The sequence below is a fragment of the Sparus aurata genome, chromosome 5 (assembly GCF_900880675.1).
Source record: "Sparus aurata chromosome 5, fSpaAur1.1, whole genome shotgun sequence".
In the NCBI taxonomy this organism is placed as follows: domain Eukaryota; kingdom Metazoa; phylum Chordata; class Actinopteri; order Spariformes; family Sparidae; genus Sparus; species Sparus aurata.
In genome coordinates, this window is record NC_044191.1 from 15,892,058 (window position 1) to 15,914,757 (window position 22,700).

Here is a 22,700-nt window from a genome sequence, read left to right on the forward strand (position 1 = left end):
TTAGGACAAGATTGACGAGCACTAGCCTGAAGAGAGATATTCATGGCTAAGAAACTCCTATTGGAGAAAGCTCTGTCTATATGTTTGATATATATTATTAATGCATATTGGCCCTTTTAAAGAGCCTTTTATTTCTGTGATCTTGTGTGTAGAGGGGTTCTGCAGCCAGGACGCATATAATCAGCGATCCTCTAGTCTAGTTTTTGCTTTCATAAGGCAGTGTGGTTGATTTTACAGGTGACATTATTGTCACAGCAGGGAACGCACAGGTGCAAATTAATTATGCCCTTGTCTTTGGTTTCTGGGTCCTCATTAATGTTATTAGTAACACCTGTGTTTTCCTACTATGAAAACTCAAAAATGCCTACCGCTGTACAAGGTATGCTAGATTTCTATTGTACAAGAATATTATAGACATGGAGAATATCACTTCTCTAACTTAGAAAGATGACAAATGTCATTTCCTTTATCTCACTGTGTTTAAAATACACCCCAAAAGATACCTCATCTTTATAAAATTAAAAAAAATTAATAAAAGAAACCCTCACCTCTATTCCTGTTTTTTTTTTTTAGTAGAAAGAAAGTGAACGCTGCGCTGGTCTTCATCACTAATCTGCTCATGTTAGTGAATAATGCCCCCGACTGGCAACTTGAGATATTGCAATTCATATTATCCTCATTGTCCAATGTATTGATGTGATACTCTGAAAGATCAGTACCTTACCTCTTCTTGGATACCGGTGGTAACAGAGGAAAGTCAATCATGAGCACAAGCTGTGTTAAAGTAACTCAGGTGCACTTAGTAGTTTTGGAGAAGAAATGAATTGAGAGGTTTTTTTAGGCCTAAATAAACTAAATAAACAAACGGTCTACTGTTTTCATGACTGAACAAAATGACTGAACGTTAAAGTAAGCAATATTATACAGTTTTACTTTGTTCATATTTGGCGGACCCTGCCACCTTTCTAGCTTCAAACAGTCTTCTGGGGACCTTGTTTTAATTTTAGAAAGGGTTGTTAATTCAGTTATGGAACAAATAAATATTTCTGAGTTTGTATCAATACCTCATTAATATTGTAAATATTAAAATTCAGATTTTGAATTTTTTCTTCAAAACTACATAGCGGCCATGCTAGTGTATATTTAAGCACATGTGTCTGTTCCTCATGTCTTCGATAGTCTGGCATTAACATGTTAACATGTTGCTCATGTGTGCTGCTGTTAACGTTGATTGGTTCAATCACACCAGTAGACGTCGTGATATTACGTTTCGATTGGCCCGCTGACCGATCAGTTATCAGAAGCCGGTACTGGGAGGCGGGACATGAGTTGGTTTGCCGCTGTGGTTTTCTTCAAGATGGCGGGGCTGCAAGTAAGGCAGTATGGCGGCGCGTCAAGAATTAAAATAATTTAGAAAGGTAGTTAGGTGCCCAGAAGGAGACAGCCGTGTCATTTTTATCGGTGAGTATTTTTGTTAGGAAGTGTTTACCAGCTCACTGACCATTTCAGCGGACGCGGATATTTGCATAGTGTGATGGTTGCTTGCTAGCATGTTAGCATTGATGTTAACGTTGCCAGGGGCCCTCTGTGCAGCTGAAGAGATGCACTGAAACGAGGTTCTTCCCCGGGTTTATCTTGGGATGAATATGCTCGTTACATGAACTTGAATAGGTGTTAATCATATTCGCATACAAAGGGGCACCAATGTAACGTTGAAGGCAATTTTCCAGTAACTTAGTAGTAGTATGTTCAATATCCTGTCATATTACGCTATCAGTCATAAAGTTGCACGAACTGATGTCTACTCTCACTGGTCCTTTTCCTTCTAGCTCCCAGAAGATACCAGTGGAGGATGATCAGTGCCTAGATCCCCTAATAAGCTGAATGCATTGTGATTTCCAATAATTGAGACAGTGATTCTGAAAGCTGTCTACATTAATGAAAAGAACAATGTAGTCAGCTTAGCATTTTCACCTCTGGTACGTGGTCTATACAGGGATGTGCTTCTGCATGCATTCTGTGTTTAGATAAGAAGAAAAGTCTCAACAGGTCAGATTTTAGAGTAAATTATCAGTCTATATAAGTTGTAGTTTATAAAACATAGGAAATGGAGATAGATGATGTTCTACCCCCTCTCCCCTTGGAGCCCCCTGATGATTTTGGCCAAGATGAAGGCAGAGCACCTCCACCACCTCCCCTGCAAACGTCCAGTGACGCAGAGGTAATGGACGTTAGCTCTGGTGGTGATGGATACACATACACCCCAGGGGACGGGGATGCACAGCCACAGCAGCCCCTCAGCATGGGCTCAGTAACTTTCTGTAGCCACCTCTCAGATGAGGCCAATCCCAACCCACCGTGCCCCAGAACAGCCCGCCACGCTCCCCCTGTCACCAAGTTTCTCCCAGACCTCAAGCTGCTCAGAGATGTTAAGATCCGTGTTAGCTTCACTGAAAGCAGCAGCAGCAGCAGCAGCAGTAGCAAGGACAGAAAGGTTTTGTACACTGGTGAAGGGCAGGAGAGAGGAAGTGATGATGGCTTAGACAGCCTGAATGGTGAGTTGCATGACTCGACTAGTGAGCAGGAGCTAGGTGAGGGTAGTTCTGGAGGAAACATAGCAGGCAGAACTTCAGAGGAGGCAGAGGTAGACCTGGAAAATAAGGTAGAGTTTGCTGTCCTGGATGAGTTGGAGGACTTCTACGACAACTTCATGGATCATGATGATGGGGAGCATGGTGGCTTTAAATCTGAGGTCATAGCTCAGCAGGAGCAAGCAGATGACGAGGTCGTGGCTGACCCCTATGAGGTACGTCTGTTCTTTGGTCTACACCATTGCTTGTCATTATTAGCTACCAATTTGGTCTTCACTGCCCAACAGAAATTATGTTAGCCACATACATACATACATACATGTATGCCTGCAAAAGAGGGCATCATAAGCACTATATCATTAAACACAGCCTCATCGTCATTTTAATAAGACAACGGCAATGGAACTGTGAAGGTGCAGGAATTCAAAAAGAAAATTCTTATGATTTTCTGGTTTCAAAAAAATAAATGTAATGATTTTGCTGTTGATGATTCAGATCAAGGAGAACATGATTGCTGATGAAAGAAAACAGTTCATAGAATTATACATTCTCATAATATTATAAACTGAATTTAAAAATATTATTGACATCATGGATCATGTCTTCTCACTAATACTTTGAGCAACCTCCCCAAAACAGTTTAATTCCTCCAATAACATGGCAGTTTTTAGTGGGAATGCAGCCTAATGGTTAGTGATTTTCCAAATTGAAGCCTCCCTTCCATTAACCTTGTCTGTATACTGTGAGGATGAGCATAACTGCCTCCCTCGCATCAGGTCATCCACATTTTTTTTAAAAAAAAGTTGTATCTAGCTAAGAAAATAATTTTTATTTCTTTACCCTGTAAGATGGTGCTCTCCTCTGCTGCTATTTATGCCTCTCCCTTATACAATTCATGTACACTTGTTTTGGATTTATGGCCTTCAAAGCTTCAGAAATTACATTTGGTTAAAAAAAAACGGCATCTACTAGTGTTTGTTAATGGTTGGTGTTATATTATTATTATTATTATTATTATTAGTAGTAGTAGTAGTAGTAGTAGTAGTAGTAGTAGTATAACTGGTAAATGGTACCACTGATGAATACAAATGGAAATGTTTAGGTGACAAATTTGATAATGCTAATATTTGGACAGATATTTGCAGTATGCCTGAATATACAGAATGGGTTGTATGTTAATAAAAGTCACACAACTTGCTACAGGCAACAATACTTCAAACAAGATGGGCATAAACTGGAACATAAAACAATAAAAACATGTTCCGAAAAGTATATGTAGAGCTTAATCAAAGGGCCCCTAAACAAAAAGGAATGATGACTTTTTTGACTTGCGTTGCATCACTTGAGGTCCTTTCTCCATCATTAAGCATGACTGGGTAATCCAGGATCAAATGTTCCACTCAGCAACATAAATGTGTGCGTGTGTGTTTGTTTGTTTTTTGTTTTCTTTATTTTATTTGTTGTTTTTCACTGACATAAGTGAGATGCTGGAAGAGGTTAGTGCCATTTTTAATTTCTCACATTAAATGCAGGGTTTCCTTTTAATGCAAATGTAATCATCTGTAATGAGAAAGGAGGATTGAAAACTGCTAGAAAAATCATAATTTGTGAATAGTGAATATAGATTCAGGACTGTCTTTTACTAAATTCAGATGTTTTGATTTATAGGCTTCAAAGTGCGAAGATCATTTATCCTGTAGGGCTGCACGATATTGGGAAAAACTGACATTACATTTTTTTAACCCTGCGATATATATTGCGATATGAAAAAATACAGGAATTTTCATCAGATGACCTGAATAGCACTTTATGTTATGCTGCATCTCAAAATGATAAGCATTTATATTTCATATAAGCTCATTCATGTGTGCTTGCGCCCTCCCAGAACTTCCAATCCCCAGCTGGCTTACTTTCATTTTTAAAAATTACGTCTGGGTTTTCCTTCGGGTGCGGGTCGGGCGTCGGTAACAATTTATAGCGGGTCGGCTCGGTGCGAAATGTAATTAATTTGTGCTACTGTAGGAAAATGGGTCGGATGCAGTTTTAAGTATGGCGCGTATGGCCGGGTTTTCAAAATAAGACCTGTGCAGGACTCTGCTGTGTGGTACCGACGTAAATGGTCAAACAAATTAGTTGTGTTAACTCTCGTTGTGGCAACAGATGCAAGGCACTGTTGACAGCAAAAAGAACACGTGTTTGGTCAATGTCATCCTTCTTGTAGCCGAAATAATTCCGGATAACTGATGTTGCTTTTCTTTTTGGCACCAAGTCTTTGTTTTCAGGATTTTCTCTTGTTCGTTGCTCATTATTCAATGTTGTTACCAGTGACTTACTCCATGTGCAGGGGCATGGTCTGCTTCGGCACACTGATTAAGAACTAACTTGATTGGTGGATCGCTGCACATGCAGAGTCTGCATGCAGAGTGTGTGTTAGGTACCCTTGAAATTAGATGAGTTCATTTGCTTCCTACATCGCAGCCTCAGCGATGTGACTATTGCACACACGTACATCGCGATGCCGATGCTCAAACGATATATCGTGCAGCCCTATCCTGTATTGTGGTAGACTGCTGTGGGTTTTTTTTTTTTTTTTTCTCCATCAGTAGCATAACATCAGTTCTTCTCAGGCGAAGAATTCAGAGCTCCCTTAAACTGTTGACCTATCCATCTCTTCTGGCCTTAACCATTGACTCTTCCAGGAGGAGTTTGACAATGATGTTGATGCTCTGCTGGAGGAGGGCATGCCAGTCCCCAAAAAGATGCGTCCAGCTGAAGACAAATATGCCGGGGACAGTGATCATCCATCAGATGGTGAAGAAGGCGTTCAGCCCATGATGACCAAAATAAAGACAGTCTTGAAGAGTGAGTGCTAGATCTGTCTCCTCGGGATTGCAAAGTATGATATGATATGAAAACATGTTGCATTAGTGTATTTTGTAGTGAACTGATACAAAATATGGTAGTACATTGTGTATTTGAGTTCTGTAAATACAATGGCGTGTATTGCTGGTATAGATTACCACACAAGGTTTTTCCATGGCAAATTGGTCAGCAGAAGTGGTAAGATGTCCACAACTAAAATGACAACCAAGTAGCACTTTTTTTTCTCTGTTTTATAGTGCTTTGAATGAGCATCAAATATCGAAAAATCGCATACTTTGACATGTGCATTGTTTTTGGTCTGCTGGTAAGATATAAAACACTACATGCAAGGACTTGCTACATTGGATAAGGGGCTAGAATTGGATTATGAAGCTATCATCAATGCATCCAAATCATTGATATATGAGATGTCTTGTTTCACTCCTTGTTAGTTTTGATGATCCGTTAGTAAGATAAACAGATTAATTTTACTTTTAAACTGAGTTTTCACCTATTTGGTTGAGTGACAAAAAGCAGATGTTATGTAACATTTTACTGACTAAATGATTATCATTCATAATTTTTTTTAAAACATTTTCCAAGCCAAGGGTCAGCTGTATACTTATTTAAATATATTTTGACTGTTTCTCTTACAATTATGAGTATCACTCTGATGGTAGCACATAAGTCTGTCAAGGATCATTGGAAGTAATAGGGAAGTAATTTGTGCTTACATTTATGTTGCCCGATGCCAGGTCGAGGGCGTCCTCCCACCGAGCCTCTACCTGATGGATGGATCATGACATTCCATAACTCAGGCATTCCAGTCTACCTGCACAGAGAGACCAGGGTGGTGACCTGGTCCAGACCCTACTTCCTGGGGACTGGCAGTATTAGGGTAAGGTGCAATACAAGCTGCCACTCAAAGCCTCCAGTCTTCGGCTCTTATAAGAAGTTCTGGGGTTTAGCCTTGCTAAGCAGTTGTTGCAGGGTCCACATGAACACATGGGCAAAGGGGTTAAAAGAGGAAACTAAACAGACAATTGACACTAGTGACAATACTGTTGTTCTTCCTTTTGACACAGAAACATGACCCTCCTACCAGCAGCATCCCTTGCCTACACTACAAGAAAATGAAGGAAACCGAGGAAAGGGAGCTCAACGGGGAAGTGGCACTTAATGCACACGACTCTCCAGTCAAGCCCAGTGAGGAGGTCAACGGTGAAGAGGGAGCTGGCAAGTCAGGGGCTACAGCTGAGGAGCAGGAGCAGGACCAGGTCCCTCCCCCCAGTGTGACTGATGGTGGCCCAGATGAAAAGGGTACCACTAATAACAGCCTGCCGGGTACAGAGCCCCATTCCTTTGATACTGCCCAAGGAGCCTTAGGACAAGTCAAGGCCAAGGTGGAGGTGTGTAAGGACGAGTCCATAGGTAAGGGCTTTTCATATACTTACACAGTGATAGTGAGAGATAGACACAGTGATTTCTTAAAGGTTGTTATTAGCTGTCTTTCATTATGTGATCTACCTTCATAAAACCTCCTCACAGAGCTTGAAGACTTTCGCGTGTACCTCGAAAAATGCTTTGACTTTGAACAAGTCACTGTGAAGAAGTTCCGTACATGGGCTGAGCGACGGCAGTTCAACAGAGACATGAAGAGGAAGCAGGCAGAGTCAGAGAGACCTATCCTGCCAGCCAACCAGAAACTCATCACACTGTCTGTCCAAGATGCACCCACTAAGAAAGGTATCTGTGAATGTCATACAATTCATGTTCGTAAGAGGGTTCTTTCTAGCCTGTAACACTAACAAACTGTGCATGATTTCTACTTCTTTTCTTGACCTCAGTTCAAGGAACTCTCTGAATGTCAGCGTTATATGTTTTTGTTAAAAGGGTGGCAACCACAGTTCAGTCATATTAAGCCTCAAAAGCCTTTGTCAGTATCTTATAAATTAATACAGTGTATTATTTGTTGATGAATTCAATTTTATTTTTTTTGTCTTAACAGAATTTGTTATAAACCCAAATGGGAAGTCTGAAGTTTGCATCTTGCATGAATATATGCAACGTGTCCTAAAGGTTCGACCTGTTTACAACTTTTTTGAATGTGGTAAGTTCTTCTGCAAGTCTTTTGAGGTATTTGAACTGTCATGCTTGTCAATAAACGTATTATTAGTTAGACCTCTGTAGTCACTACAAATATGCGTGCATTTCCCCACAGAGAACCCAAGTGAACCCTTTGGAGCGTCGGTCATTATAGATGGAGTAACTTATGGCACAGGAACCGCAAGCAGTAAAAAACTTGCCAAGAATAAAGCTGGTAATTTCTTTCATTTACAGTACTTAGCATTGTGATTGTTTATGGCACAACTTAATATGCACTGTGTTAGCTCCAAGTACTACAGTCAGTGGTTAACAACAATGGGATTGCTGTGAGGTTTTCTGGAGGAATTTCAAATCCCCATAACTGTAAATATTTCGTTACAGTTTACATCGTTGTAAACTTGCAACAATTAAATTGGTTTAAAGGCTTCTTATAATGAACCCACTTGGTACAGAGGTTTACTAATCAAATTCTGGGATTATAACTGTGTTGCAAGACTGGCTTTCTTCTGGGCCAAAATGTTTTGTATTTTTAAGATGTTTTTTCAACTAAAATGTGTTAGGAATTATTCAGTGCATATGTTGTGTGTTTAACATTAGCAAGTGTGCAGTCAGGAGAGAGGGAGTGGGTAACTGAGTATGATCAATTCATTAATTTGGACGTGGCAGTGCAGTGTGTCTATGGTTTGTGGAAATTCCCTAGATACATAGCAGGTAGTTGCACTAAGTTTGCCTGTTATACGCCAGTAGTTGAGCCCTCACTTGAAATTTTCATGTAAACTTCAGCTCGAGCCACACTGGAAATCCTCATCCCTGACTTTGTGAAGCAGACCTCGGAGGAGAAGCCTGTTGAGGGCGATGAACTGGAGGTAATTCCTTTTTCCTATTTTTACACTTATTTACGTTCTTGGCTGGAATCTTGTGGAATATAGTAAGCTACAATTCAAGTGCACATGTCCAACAGTGAAGGCAAACTGCCTTCATTGGACATGTGCACTTGAATCAAGATTTGTTCCCAATTGTTTCCCGTCAAAATTGATGCATCTTTAGAATTAACACAACACTCCTAACATGTACTCTGCTCCACAGTATTTTAATCATATCAATATAGAAGACTCAAGGGTGTATGAGCTGACCAACAAAGCAGGACTACTTTCGCCATATCAGATTCTTCATGAGTGCCTTAAAAGGTAAGACGTAATGCTAATGCCAACAATACAGGACAATTTGATAATTATTTTTAATTCAGTATTTTCGGTTTTATTTTGTTAAGCTTATCAGTAATGCAAGCCAACATAAGAGATGTATTTACTATAGTTGAGGTAGGTTTGAACAATACAAGTGTCATAAAATTGCAGTATTGTAAAATATGTTAAGGATGCTAAGATCATGATGTCCCTGTGGAACTTGTTGCTGCTGGTGGGCAGGTGGGCCTTTACACAACTCAATCTTCCACTGTTGCCAAGTACAACAAAGCACCAGGTTACAGCTATGTTTGTAAAATATACTGTTGGGTCTTTCCTGTAGAAACCATGGAATGGGAGACACCAGCATTAAATTTGAGGTGATCCCAGGGAAAAACCAGAAAAGTGAATATGTGATGACATGTGGGAAACACACTGTGCGTGGCTGGTGTAAGTAAACCCCTTCATCTATTGACATTATGAGAACTAGTTAATGTGTAGAGCTGGGTGTTATTTGTATTACCTTGTCTTGTCTTGTCTTTCACCTTGGGTGTCCAACTTGTCTGCTAACCCTCTAGCCCCTAAAGTGTCTATATCTTGCTACAGTGCACTAAAGACAAGTTGCACATGAGGCTTTCAGTGACTTGGTTTTTTTTTACCACCAGGCAAGAACAAGAGGGTTGGCAAACAACTAGCATCTCAGAAGATCTTGCAGATGCTTCATCCCCACGTCAAGAACTGGGGCTCACTGCTGCGCATGTATGGGAGAGAGAGCAATAAGATGGTCAAGAAGGTAATAAGCTTCTTTCACACTTACTGTAGAGCTTGTTTAGTCATGGAAACTTCTCTTTCGTGTCACGATGTGTCTACATTAAATCTTTGTGTCTTTCAGCATCTCACTAATGTAACTTGCATCTTTACAGTTTTGACTCAGAAGTTATCAGGCCAGTTAAGTTGTAATGCTCACACATGGCTTTGTTTACTTCACTACCTGCCTCATCAGTGAACAACCAGTGAAATGTAAACATCAATATGCTGATAATGAAGGTAGGTTGTCATCACGCAAGCATGTCTGTATGACTTTTAAAACACCTGATCTTTTGCAGGAGAACTCTGACAAGAGTGTGATCGAGCTCCAGCAGTATGCCAAAAAGAACAAGCCAAACCTTCATATCTTGAACAAACTGCAAGAAGAAATGAAGAAACTAGCAAAACAGAGGGTGAGAATTATATCATGCATGTTATTTTTAATGTAATTCTGACATTGTTATTCATCCCTTCTTTCACAACTCCCATCCAAGCAAGCTTTAGCTGATGTGTAACTCAGTTCTTAGATTTTCACTCTAAACAGTGTAGAATAAAGCCAAAGCAGATATTTTGTCGTAATACAGTTGTTACTAAGGACATTAAGGATGGCTCTGTTTAATCCATTTGTACCAGTTAAGTCATGGCAGTGTGACAGTGAGCTAGCCAGGCTTCTGTCATAAATACCTACTGCATGAGCCTTTTATTATTTCTCGTTGAAGGAGTTTTGATAGAGAATGTTTTTTTTGTTTCTTTGTTCCCTTGCAAAGAACCAAAAAAAGTGTATTTGTTTTAAATCAGAAATTCTGTCACCCGAGAGCTCAGTGAAGGAAGGATGGGGTGGAAGTTTTTATCCAGACCAAACCTTGAATTTCAATTGTGCAAACAGGAGGTTTAGACTTATATTGCCAGTTCCAGGATTTGTATATTTTAAAACTAAGTGTTTTTTTTTTCCCTCCATATTTTACTGTTTTCTTCAGAATATACTAATTGTGGTTGTTGTGTTTCTGTACTAGGAGGAAACTAGGAAGAAACCCAAGATGACCATAATGGAGTCTGCCCAGCCAGGGAGCGAACCCCTCTGCACTGTTGACGTTTAAGTCTCTGAATCACTGATGAACCACGGCACTGAAACTCCAGTCACTGTCACACATCACACACCACCATCCATTTCTCAATTATGCATCACTGAGATCTAATGGCAATATAGTCGCACATTGACCAGGCCGATAGAACTGCTTGCTTCCTTCGCCCACGTTTTATTGGTTCAGCCGGTAGATGTAAGGGTAGAACTAAATGCACTAACAGACAGTAGAGCAAATGTCGTCTACCTCTCTAGATGCATCCTCGCTAATGGCACTAGAAAAAAAAAAAAGATAAGAGAGAAGTGAATCCAACTTGATAACATATGAACCACATCGAAATAAAAATGCATGCTTCTTTGACAGCAAAAAACACTGCGCACATTGGTTTTCTTTTGAAGTGTCATTCTCAACAGTCACAATCTAGAGAGAGTGCCAGCACCTATTAGTTTTGTTTGTGCTTCAAGTGTTTGAAAGGGACTACTAAAACTTGTGTATTTATACCATTCATTTAATTGGGAAACAAAGTTACTTGTTTATTGGGTATTTTAATGGTTAGTGTTATGGATTTTTTGGGTCTTTTTTTTTTTTTTCTCAGAATGGACAGTTGCTGCCTTGGTTTGCACGATAAAAACACATTGTGAAGTGATCACTATTCAGAACTATTCTTATGCACTCGTGTCCTGTCACATATTTTTGTTGACTGATCATGCTGTTGGTACAAGAGCCAACTGCTTTTGGGAAATTTGGAGGGACTTGTTGCCTTTTTTTTTTCTCTTCTGCTTTGGCATTACAAGACACTGACGTGCTCCTCCCCATGTCAACACTGCAGTAAACCCAAGCAAAGGGCCACAGAGTACTATCGTGTTTAAGGTAAAGGATTGTTTCTTTTATGCTTGGTTCCTGCTAGCTTTTTATTAAAGTACTAATGCCATGCACACCAACTAATCACTTTCAGAAGCTCTTCATTTTTGTTGCCCTCAAGAGATCACGTTGGCTACATGTTGCCTTAGTTAATTCATTTCATGAAGGGCTCAGAGTATGTACAATACATTGGACCTAAAACACCCTTCGCCAGGAAGTGAAAAGACCAAGCCCCCTTTACTTGAGAAAGCATTTATTCTTTAGCCAGTTGGTGTTTTATTGAAAACAGCCTGTGAAAGATCAGTTACATTGCCTACAGCATGTGCAGATTTTTAAGACTCGTCTTAATGGATCATGTATTTTGTGTACGTTTGCCATCGTTGTGAGAGTTGATCATATTTTCTGACCACAAGAAGGAAACTTTTTGTTTTAAAAGGCAGCCTTGCGAAATGTAGTTGGTACACTGACATGAACAAAATATTTTAGCTCAACACAAGCTGACTAAACTGTGTATACCAAAGCTTACATACAGTCTTATGCATTTTATAGAATACTGTTGCTGCAAACTATACAGTAGTGACATCTGACACAGGACAATACATAGTCATTACTTGCTGGAACAAAATAGAAACTGCTGTGCATTCTTTAAGTATTTGGCCTGTGATTTTTCTACAAAACATTCACGGACACGTCACAGTTTAAAGAAAAGGCTGTAGTTATGTAGATTGCTTTAAGAATGTGCTTTCCCCCTTTGTGCGTTTGTCATCTTGCCAAGTGTGTGTCGGTGTGAGAAGAGAAAAAAAAAAAAAATTCTGCTTTTACATGTGTTGCTGTTGAGTTGTACCAATGAATTGTTTTTGAGACGTTGCTGCCTAGAAAATGAAGTATGTATTGCAACCTGATCTCCATGACTTCAGTGATATTTGTTATGCAAAATAAAATGTCTTGACTAATGACTGGAACGACTGTTTTATTTATTCAGTTGCAGAACGATAAAGGAAAGAAGTTAAACTGAGGTGGCATTTCGATAGTAAATCAATTTATTCCATAGTGCCCCAACATGTGCTGCACAGTTACAACATCAGTGTTGGGAAGGCAAAAACTTAAAAAAATCCATGTAGCTTTAGTCTTTTGATGAAGCCTAAAATAACCACTTCTGAATGAACATGCCAAACTAGAGACGGAAAAGGCAGCAGTCTGTAAAGCTCAAGTAAACATTACTATGCATATTGTTATAAAACCAAAAGTTCATCTGAAGCGGAGATTAATATTTAATTAAGAAAAATAACACTGAACAGACACTGAACAGTTAATTGTTGTGTAATTTTAATGAACTGACCCTTTAAATGTTAAGCATATAAGAAGAGTTCTATTGTAATGATTAGTGAGGCTGAGCAGACATTCCTAGTATGGAGAGCCCTAGCTACACTATCAAACTGTACAGCATTGATTTCTAAAGCTAAGACTCTGTTGTTTCCTGAGTGCTGCTGCTGCTCTGCTGGGAACTGTAGTCCACTCTCTCCAGCAGCAGAAGCATCTCCACATGCATGGTCTGAGGGAACAGATCCACAGACATGGCTCGCACCGGACGGAACGGGGCCCCATGAACTCTGTTGGATGGCGCTCTGCACAGACTGTAAAACAAAAAGTTCCAACGTGAGTGTTACCACTTTTTAGAAATTTCCTAAATAATACCTGGTATAACAGAAGTGTGTATTCTGGGTTTTGTTTTCACTATAACTAATTAGCTAATACCCATAAACAAATTGATATAATCCTGACTGCTGTTTCATCCCAGCCAAATGAAAACTCACTCGATGAAGTTGTTCATGGCGGCCTTCGCATTGCATGCTACATAGACCAGCCTCTTCAGATGCTCAGCCCTCCTGATGGCAAGTATCACCTTGGAATCTGTGTTTAATATAAATAATTAAAAAAAACTCTTAAAATGTGACACAAAGTGAGTGAATTTATTTTCATGTTTTGGCTGATTACTCACGCAGGCCTGCCCTCGGCGGATCTACAATGGCTGTGATGTTAGGTGACACAAGAGCATTGAGAATGTTGGGGAACACGTCCTCAGCTTTCCCACAGTGAAACTCAACATTGCTCAGACCTTCAAATGCAAAACAAATGACAAAGAGATTACAAATAAATAGAACATGGACTTTTAGTTGAACACAAGGTAGTCATAAACTAAACTAGAGACTCAGGTATATAAAAATAGACATGTGAAACCAGGATTGCACTGTACCCATATACCACTGCAGATGAAACGTATCAATACTACGTTTATAGGTTCATGATTTTTATACTCTTTACACACTGACAAGAACATTAAGAAGTGAACACAATATAAACTCCAGTTTCTACAGTAAGTGTGGAAAAGCAATAGTCAAAAATACATCTACTGACACAATGTGCCTTGTCGTTATATTCACATTTTAAACAAATAGTTTGATGTTAGCTCTCTCACCATTGAGCTTTGCATTAACTTTGGCGTCCTCCACTGCCTCCTGGCACAGTTCGATCCCAATCACCTTTTTAACCCTCTAGAAACAAAGTCAACCAAAAAAGTCAAAACCTGCCAGAACCTCCCTTTTTATCCCAGGACGATAAGAACCTTTCTAAAAGTATGTTTTGTTTGTTTGCAGACCTTGAACAAACAATGACTGTTCAAACAGCAATTTAAAATGATGCCGTGTCTGCAGCATTTCAGAAATCTTAAACTACACAACAAAAGGAATATATGACAAGGATGGAAGACTTTAAGCAAGTGTGTGACTAATACAGTATTTACTGCCAACTCTTGTCAGTTGTAATCAAACAGCAAAATGTGAGTTAAGATCCTGTGACAGAGAACTAATGTCACCTTAGCCAGAGAGATGCCGATGGTTCCTGTCCCACAGCACACATCCAGCACTGTGCTGTCCTGATCCAGCTTGGCCCACTCCCCCACGGCAGAGTACAGCACCTCTGCAGCGCCTGTGTTCACCTGCCAGGTAACACAGACACACAGTTAACACTGGCAAATATCGGAATTAAACTGTAAATTAGCTGGAAAACCCGCTTCTTAACATCTATGGGGTAAATCTTTCTGACCTGGAAGAAGGAATGAGGAGATACTCTGAACTTTAGACCCAGAAGTTCCTCATGAATGCTGCCCTCTCCAGCCACCAGCTCACAGGGCAAGTCCTCCAGGTTAGGAGAAGTCCTTAGAAGACGAAAAGACAATGTCAGTGTAATTTTTAACATTTTTTTTTTTGCTCTGCCCTTTGCAGGTTTTTCTGATACCATCAATCAATTTTATGAGTGGTGAGGCATCTTTCTTTTCTTCTTACCTTTGACCCTCTCTGACAAAGTAAAGAGATGTTACTCCGCTGTCTTTCCCCTCTCCCTCTGTGAAGTGCTTCTTCATGGAGCTCTTTAATGCACCGATTTCCTCTTCATCAAGTTTCTAGGGAGTCATTCAACACATCAAAGAGATCAAAAATGACAAATCTAACAATGTGTTTTTGTTTTCAAAAACGGGCACACCCACAGTTTGTAAAGAGATCCTTTCCTCACCTGTGGGTTGAAGAACGCAATAGCCATGGCCTGTTTGGTCCTTGTAGTCCGTACAGTCAGCTGCTTCCAGTGTCCGTCATATGTTTCAGGACTGTACACAGAGTATGGTGTCGTCCTGTGTGCAAAATAATAGGGGAATTAAATGCAATTAAAGAAAATGTGTGTTTGTTGAAGACTTTATTTTTTTTTATTTTTAACAAATTGTGAAACAACCATTTTATCAATCTAGCTCTAAATCCGACACACCAGCAAGTGGAAAACTACTCTAATGTTTGCCATGTTCCTTCTTTAAAAAGGTATTGTATGTGACAGTAATTCTGTTTTTTTTCACATCTGTACCCTTCATTGAATTATAGTAATATCAATAATACCTGATGAACTTCTGAAACTCGCTGACCACTCTCTTGGCCTCGACTGAGACGTGGCATGTATCCGCTGGGCCGACTACAGCGCAGGAGCCGCCTTTATACTTTCCAAGGCGGAAACCAATGGTCTTATCCTCGCCGTCTGCACCCACTGAGATGAGGAACTCGCACTTGTTTCTATACTCAGTCTGCCATGACACAGATCAAGAAATATGAACACAATTAGGAGGGTTTAAGACACGATTGCATTACAAGGTGGAGAATAACTGAGCATACATCTTGTAAAATAAAAAAGTAATATTTGCAACAAAGTGATGACACTAATTAGGTTACTGTCAGATAAATGTCAGAGTTAATCCCAACATGTAAACATACCTGTGTAGGAGATGGTCGGATAGCTTCCAGGGGACAACACATTTTGTTGTATTTCCCTTTCTGTGCAAACAGCCATGGCACCAGGGCTTTGTTGGTGCTGCCAATCTCTCTGAAGAAGAAACAGTAACATATTAATTAAAAAGGTATTTTCTATCACATAATGCCCATTGAGACACTGAAGACAACATTTTGTGTGAGGCAGTAAGATATACTCCAACATCAAAATAACTTTGTGTGAGGGGGCTTAATGTGATGCTTTAAGTAGTAATTGGTAAGTTTTTTTCTAATGAGCAGTGTTGCCAGATTGGGCAGTTTGGGGTCTTATTGTGCCATCTTGGGCAGATGGACAGAACTTGGGCTTGTAAAATTACAATGTACTAGAATAAACATTCATGAATTGTATTCATTAGTTATCCAGTAACGCAGGACAACTTATATGAGATATGAGTTAATATCACTAATATCACACACAAGCTGTTGTGCTTTTGCAAATCAATTTTTTATTGTGACAGAAACCTTTGTGCTTGCAACATAACATCATTGTTTTGTTTGGTATAGACAGCACTGGATTGTACACATACTCCTCCCTTCCTCTTGTTGTTTAATTATCGTGTCATATTGAAAACTTGTGAAGAACCACAATACTGTTGCTATTGTTTAGTTATTCCTTTATATTGGTTATTACAGATACTATGTGGATGTTTTTTATGTCATTTAAGCAGATTTTGAAGAATAATGGAGCTGGAAAGTACCAAATCCCCATCTGGCAACACTGATGATGAGAATAAACGTATTTGATGTGGACACTGTGGCTGTGGGGGGTTTCCATGAATAGGGTACTGGCCATCAATAACACAACTGGTCAAAGTCTAGTGTTGATACTAGTAATGTCCAAACAGTGTGCCAATTATACACTACCAGTCAAAAGTTTGGACACACCTTCTCATTTAATGGTTTTTCTTTATTTTCATGACTATTTACATTGTATATTCTCACTGAAGGCATCAAAACTATGAATGAACACATATGGAATTATGTAGTAAATAAAAAAGTGTGAAATAACTAACTATATTTCATATTTTAGATTACTCAAAGTAGCCACTCTTTGCTTTGTTGACAGCGCTGCGAACCCTTGGCCTTCTCTCAATGAGCTTCATGATGTAGTCACCTGAAATGGTTTCAATTCACATGTGTGCCTTGTCAGAGTTCATGTGTGGATTTTCTTGCCTTCTTAATGGGATTGGGACCATCAGTTGTGTTGTGCAGAAGTCAGGTTGGTACACAGCTGACAGCCCTATTTGACAACTGTTAGAATTCATATTATGGCAAGAACCAATCAGCTAAGTAAAGAGAGACGACCATCATTGCTTTAAGGACTGAAGGTTAGTCAGTCTGGAAAATTGTAAAAACTTTGAATGTGTCCCCAAGTGCAGCCGAGTCACCAGCCTCAGAAATCGCAAGTTAACAGCACCTCAGAATAGAGCGCAGATGAATGCCACACAGAGTTCTAGTAGCAGACACATCTCTATATCAACTGTTGAGAAGAGACTGCACGAATCAAGTCTTTATGGTCAAATAGCTGCTAAAAAAACACTAAGGAAAAGCAACAAGCAGAAGAGATTTGTTTGGGCCAAGAAACACAAGGAATGGACATTGGACCAGTGGAAATCTGACTACATCATGAAGCTCATCCAGAGAATGCCAAGAGTGTGCAACGCAGTAATCAAAGCAAAGGGTGGCTATTTTGAAGAATCTGAAAATAAAACATTTTTTAAGTTATTTAACACTTTTTTGTGTACTACACAATTCCATATGTGTTCATTCATAGTTGTGATGCCTTCAGTGAGAATCTACAATGTAAATAGTCATGAAAAAAAACCTGCACACACTTACATATGGCTGTGTGTTATCTGCGTCATGGATGCTGCCTGTCTACAGTGTGTGATGTCTGTCTGCACTCCTGAATGTGATTGTATGTGCTGATGTGTGCTTATATTTTGTGCTGTTTCTGTATGCTTTGATTATGTGTTGTCTTTGCATGATTGTACTGATGTTTCACCGTTTTCTCTTATCTTTCTTATCTTATCATCATTGATTTATCTTGTCTCCTAGCTGTCCTAATGCTCTCTTTTTAATCAGTGTGCTGTAATATATTGGTTTTTTTTGTTTTGTTTTGTTTTTTAGGGTGCCTACTGTCATCTGGCCGGGGACCACAGCAGGATATTAGCCATGTTGGCTAAAGCTACCCCTTTTTACTGTTGTTGATGCAGTTAATTAATTGGGATTGTCTTCGATATAATAAACTAATAAACTAAATAAGCTAAACTAAAATAAAGAAAAAACATTAAATGAGGAGGTGTGTCCAAACTTTTGACTGGTAGTGTATGAATAACATTTACCGGACTGTACATAGATGACAACCACTCACTTGGCCAGCCTCTGCAGGACCACCACCACCTCCTGCTCCTTCCTCCTCAGCTGCTCCTCATAAGGCACTTTCCACAGCGGAGTCACCACATTGTTTATCTGCACGCTGAGCGGCTCCTCTTCCTCGTCCCCCTCTCCCCGCTTGGATGGCGGCTGCCCTCCCGCGCCCTCTCCCTCCTCCTGCTTCCTCTTCCTCAGGATGGGGTCTGCTTTGGGTTTGGCCAGCCGGACGCTCAGCACCTGGCCCTTCCACTGCATGCCGTGAACCATCTTCATAGCCTTGTCACGCTCTTCCTCATTCTTGAAGGTGACGAACGCAAACGTCTGCTTGCCAAACAGCTTGATCTTGTGCGGGTTGAGGCTGTGTTTGGCCAAGAACTTCTTCAGGTCGTTAAAGCCGCAGAACTTGGGGAGATTCCTGATCTCAACTTTGTAGATCTCAGAGGTGAAGAGGTCCTGCTTGATGTATCGGTACATGCCAGGGTCAGAGGCGGCCTCGCTCTCCACCTCAGCTTTGGGATCAGACTTGACATCATCATCATCATCGGTGAGGTCCTGGGGGAGCTCAGCAGGCTTCTCCTCTTTGGTGGCTGGAGGATCAGCTGCAGGGCTGCCACTAACATCTGCCATCTTCCTGCTGGGTGGTCAAGGCAATAGTGCAATTAGTAGACTGACACTGATCTTACATTCAAGACATGTGACAAGAAGTTTTCAGTCTAGTCAACACTACTTTTTTTTTAAAAGATATTTTTACAATTAAAGGACTTGATAGCTACTCAAAAATCAATTGGTTGACAACTGTTTTGTAATTGTTAGAATTATCTTTAAAAATCTTGATAGTGGTGAAAATGACATAAGACACGTTTAGGTTTTAAAACAGCTACACATTAATTCTATCATTGCTTTGAGATTTAGCTAGACGTCACGTAAAAACACTTTCTCATTACTTGTTTTTCATACAGAAGTCCCCCCGTTGTTGTTATTGGCTAAAGGCTGATGTGGCAGTAAAACCAAATGAAACTCACTTAAGTTCTGCACGTTGAAGAAGAAAATGGTTCGTCTGTGTCTATGTTAATATGTGACAGCCGGCGGTTTTCTATAGTGATAAATGTCCGATATTGCCGCATGCAGTGGAAGTCTAGATACTGTTTATGTGAACCTTACCTTCTTAAATTAACTTCCACTTTACTGCAGAGACGTACAGGGCGCAGCCATGTTGATTCAACCACGTGCAGCGGTGAACTCTGACCTTTCTTAAAGCGACAGTCGTCATTTCGGACTGCAGCAAAGTGAGCCGCTGTTTTTATTTTCGTTGCGCTTGAACTAGAGTAAATAGGGTAAGCATGGTCCTGGAGCAAAGTGAAGGTCCTTAAACATATGGCCTGCATGCTTTGGCTGATATGTGTTCTTTATGAAGATTGAACATTTTCCTCGTGTTTAATCAGGTGTAAGTTTTATCTAACTGATCGTTTATCAGACGAATCCAAGTGATTGTTTACTCTGATGTTCTCCTTAATGGTATTAAACCCAGTTATTCCCACTGTACCTGTTTGTTGAAATGTTACAATAAAACACTCTCTGCTGTGTTTGTTTCTCATGTTTTAGGGGGCTTTGTAGGGGTGGCCTTCTATTTTATTTCATTTTTTTTGTTGGTTGTTAATAGCTGTTGTGGTCGGTAACTCCAAATATCATCTTCTATCTTGCATAAAAACCAGAAATATTGTACTTGAATTTCTTGAAATTTGACTTTATGGTCAAAACTATGTCAAAAGATCCATATGTTATTCTGATTTTGACCTTTCACCAAACTAATTCTAAATCTCACTGACTGTGACTGTAAATAGAGTTTATTCATTTTGGAGGTGATTATGGGGTGAGACTTCTCCACATTGCTGCAGTGAAATGTAACCAAATGTGTACCTGTGATAGAGTAGGACAACAAGAAGAAGATGGAATTATAATGAATAACTAGCTTATTAGGGAATTAGTTTGGTGAAAGGTTAGACTTGGTTTTAACCATAAAGTCAAAATTCAAGAAATTTAAGCACAATATTTCCGTATTTTATGCATGATAGGAGATGATATTTGGAGTAGCCAACCACACCAGCTATTACAACCAACAAAAAAAATCATATAAAACACCTGATTAAACACAAGGAAAATGTTCAATCTTCATAAAGAACACATATCAGCAAAAGCATGTAGGCTATATGTATGTTTTAAGACCTTCACTTTGCTCCAGGACCATGCTTACCCTATTTACTATAGTTCAGGCGCAAAGAACATCAGACAGCGGCTCACTTTACCGCAGTCATTTCGGCGCTGGAGAGTTACAACCATAGACATAATATATATGGTTACAACTAGAGTGCCTAAGAGAGAGAGTGGCGACAACGGAAGTTCAAAACGTTGTTCGATCACGTGGTCCATGTAGCCCTCCTAAAGTTCCAGGATGTGCTTAGCAGGCAATAGAAAACTATAAGAAAAACCATGATAATCGGTAAATAATGGTCAATAAATGCTTTGCTTTGCAACATTTATATGCTTGTGTTAATTGCTTTGAACTCCGTTAAGTTTACTAAACCTGTACAGTCGTTGACTGCAATAAAATCGTAATATTTTTTCAGTTGTTTTTTGTTTTTTGTTTTTTTCTTTCAGACTTGAGTGAGGCAAACTAACAGGTGACTGACAAGTCTGGACTCACAACAGCTTTATGATGATAACTGCTTTCTTATAGGAAATCCATGGTTTGCATTCATTGCAAATAAATGGAATTCTATCACTATTTGTTAACTATTCTTTCTTATCCCAAACTTGCTCTACTCACTGATGCATAATAAATCACACAGTCTTGTTTTTCCCAATGCATTTAATACCTCAATGAATTCCTCAAAAACGGTATCTAAAGAAGTCAAACAGATCAGCATATCAAGCTGTTTGTGTCCTTTCCGCTATGTTGTCCTTGAATACAGTCTTCACCATGGTGTGCTGTGCTGCATGGGGATGCTCCGATCACTCGGAGAAAGGCGTGAGCATGTCTTCCCCAAAGACAGAGACGGGAGAAAAGCATGGGCGGCTAAAGTCAGAAGGAGCAATTGAACCACCTACAAAGATTTTAACAACAAAAAAATATGTGAAATAATCTTATTCAAACAATGCATTTGCACTTTCGCACACTTTCAAATACCACACCACTGGGATATTTAAGATATGTTTAATTAAAAACAGAGAACACAGAACAGGAAAAACAATGCAAAAACCAAGGGAAGTTCAGTTGCAAATTGCCACTCCTCCCAAGAAGCTTATGATGTCATTCATCACATCGAAGAACTGTTTAGGACAAAGACTGGTTCCTCCGTCATTCCAAACGCAGTGGGTGTGTTGAGGATTAAGTTATATTTTTATTATTTATTATTTTTATTTATTATATTAACAGAATTTACATTTATCAGCCTGTTGTATGTGTTGCCATCGTTATCCAGTGTGCTAGCCTAAACTTTTATCTGTTAATATTCTCTAAATCTTCTAATCTAGATTAATTCCAGTGCACTACTGATATGAAAATGTCATCCTTTCAACATTTTACCTTGAACAAGTGTTCCTCTGACCATCTGCTCCATAGGAATTACATTGAGCAGCAGTTAGCTTGTGCTAACTTCCGGGGCTCCATACTCCGCTATTGCTGTGAAAAAACTGAACAATTGCAGTGAACGGAGGTGACGCCACTCTCTCTCTTATGGCACTCTAGTTACAACTAGGCAAGACTAGCAACCGCTGCAGGGCCCCAGACCCTGAGGCTCCAGGTCCAGCTTCACAATATAGCAATTTGTTTGTGTTAACTGAATTTCAGCTTCCTTTTTGAGGTAACTAAGTACACATTGTAGTCAAATGTTGCATTTTACACAATACATTTTTTGCAAAATGAAATCAGTCCAAACTAATGGATACATGATAGTAGATGGTAACCTAATTTTAATGCTTTAAAAAAACATAACAAACACACACACACACACACACACACAGATTTTTGCTCTGCAGCATAATGGTTTACCATTATGTCCTCGCTATGCCTACCTCATGATACTGTTTTAGTTTGACTTATTGTTTCCTTCTTATGGATAGAAACATTAATAAAATTTTGCCCCTAAATTTTACATTTCAAATTGTAAACCCCAATGTTAGTGTCAAGTAGTGATGACATCTACCAGGCTAACCTGGTAGACAAAAAGCCTATGGGATTTTTAAACTGGGACTTTGGTTTATCACCAAAAAGAAATCATGTGACAAACACAAGCGTGTGATATTTACATGGACCACTTTTGTGATTTTTGAAGCGTAAACTAAATCGCTAAATGTTAAGCTACTACATTGCGGTCACGTGACTTAAACGTCATACCACTAAGCGTCTTACTGCACAATAACTATGGTTTTATTTTAACTGATCAATCTACAACTTATAAAGTTAGAGTTAGAATA

The 22,700-nt window shown here is 39.5% G+C and overlaps 2 protein-coding genes across 3 annotated transcripts; one reads left to right on the forward strand and one right to left on the reverse strand.

The window, feature by feature from the left end:
* The first annotated feature begins 1,309 nt into the window (after window positions 1–1,309).
* Window positions 1,310–12,446, forward strand: dgcr8 (DGCR8 microprocessor complex subunit). The gene is made up of 14 exons (XM_030416647.1): window positions 1,310–1,461; window positions 1,830–2,806; window positions 5,291–5,453; window positions 6,209–6,351; window positions 6,539–6,884; window positions 7,002–7,199; window positions 7,462–7,563; window positions 7,675–7,773; window positions 8,343–8,425; window positions 8,646–8,746; window positions 9,084–9,190; window positions 9,406–9,533; window positions 9,847–9,960; window positions 10,561–12,446. Exons 2-14 carry the CDS (start codon window positions 2,108–2,110, stop codon window positions 10,642–10,644), a joined length of 2,367 nt encoding a protein of 788 aa, XP_030272507.1. The 5' UTR covers window positions 1,310–1,461; window positions 1,830–2,107; the 3' UTR covers window positions 10,645–12,446.
* trmt2a (tRNA methyltransferase 2A) lies at window positions 12,444–19,487 on the reverse strand. 2 transcript variants are annotated; one of them, XM_030416649.1, is made up of 12 exons: window positions 19,389–19,487; window positions 18,226–18,861; window positions 15,798–15,906; window positions 15,429–15,610; window positions 15,058–15,172; window positions 14,832–14,947; window positions 14,593–14,704; window positions 14,363–14,485; window positions 13,967–14,042; window positions 13,490–13,606; window positions 13,305–13,401; window positions 12,444–13,124 (listed from the first exon to the last, which is right to left on the reverse strand). In XM_030416649.1, the coding sequence occupies exons 2-12, from the start codon at window positions 18,852–18,854 to the stop codon at window positions 12,950–12,952; spliced, it is 1,851 nt and encodes a 616-aa protein (XP_030272509.1). In that variant the 5' UTR covers window positions 18,855–18,861; window positions 19,389–19,487; the 3' UTR covers window positions 12,444–12,949. The 2 variants fall into 2 exon arrangements, with proteins under 2 accessions (XP_030272509.1, XP_030272510.1); XM_030416650.1 differs by having other exon boundaries at window positions 19,250–19,389.
* Between the last annotated feature and the right edge of the window lie 3,213 nt (window positions 19,488–22,700).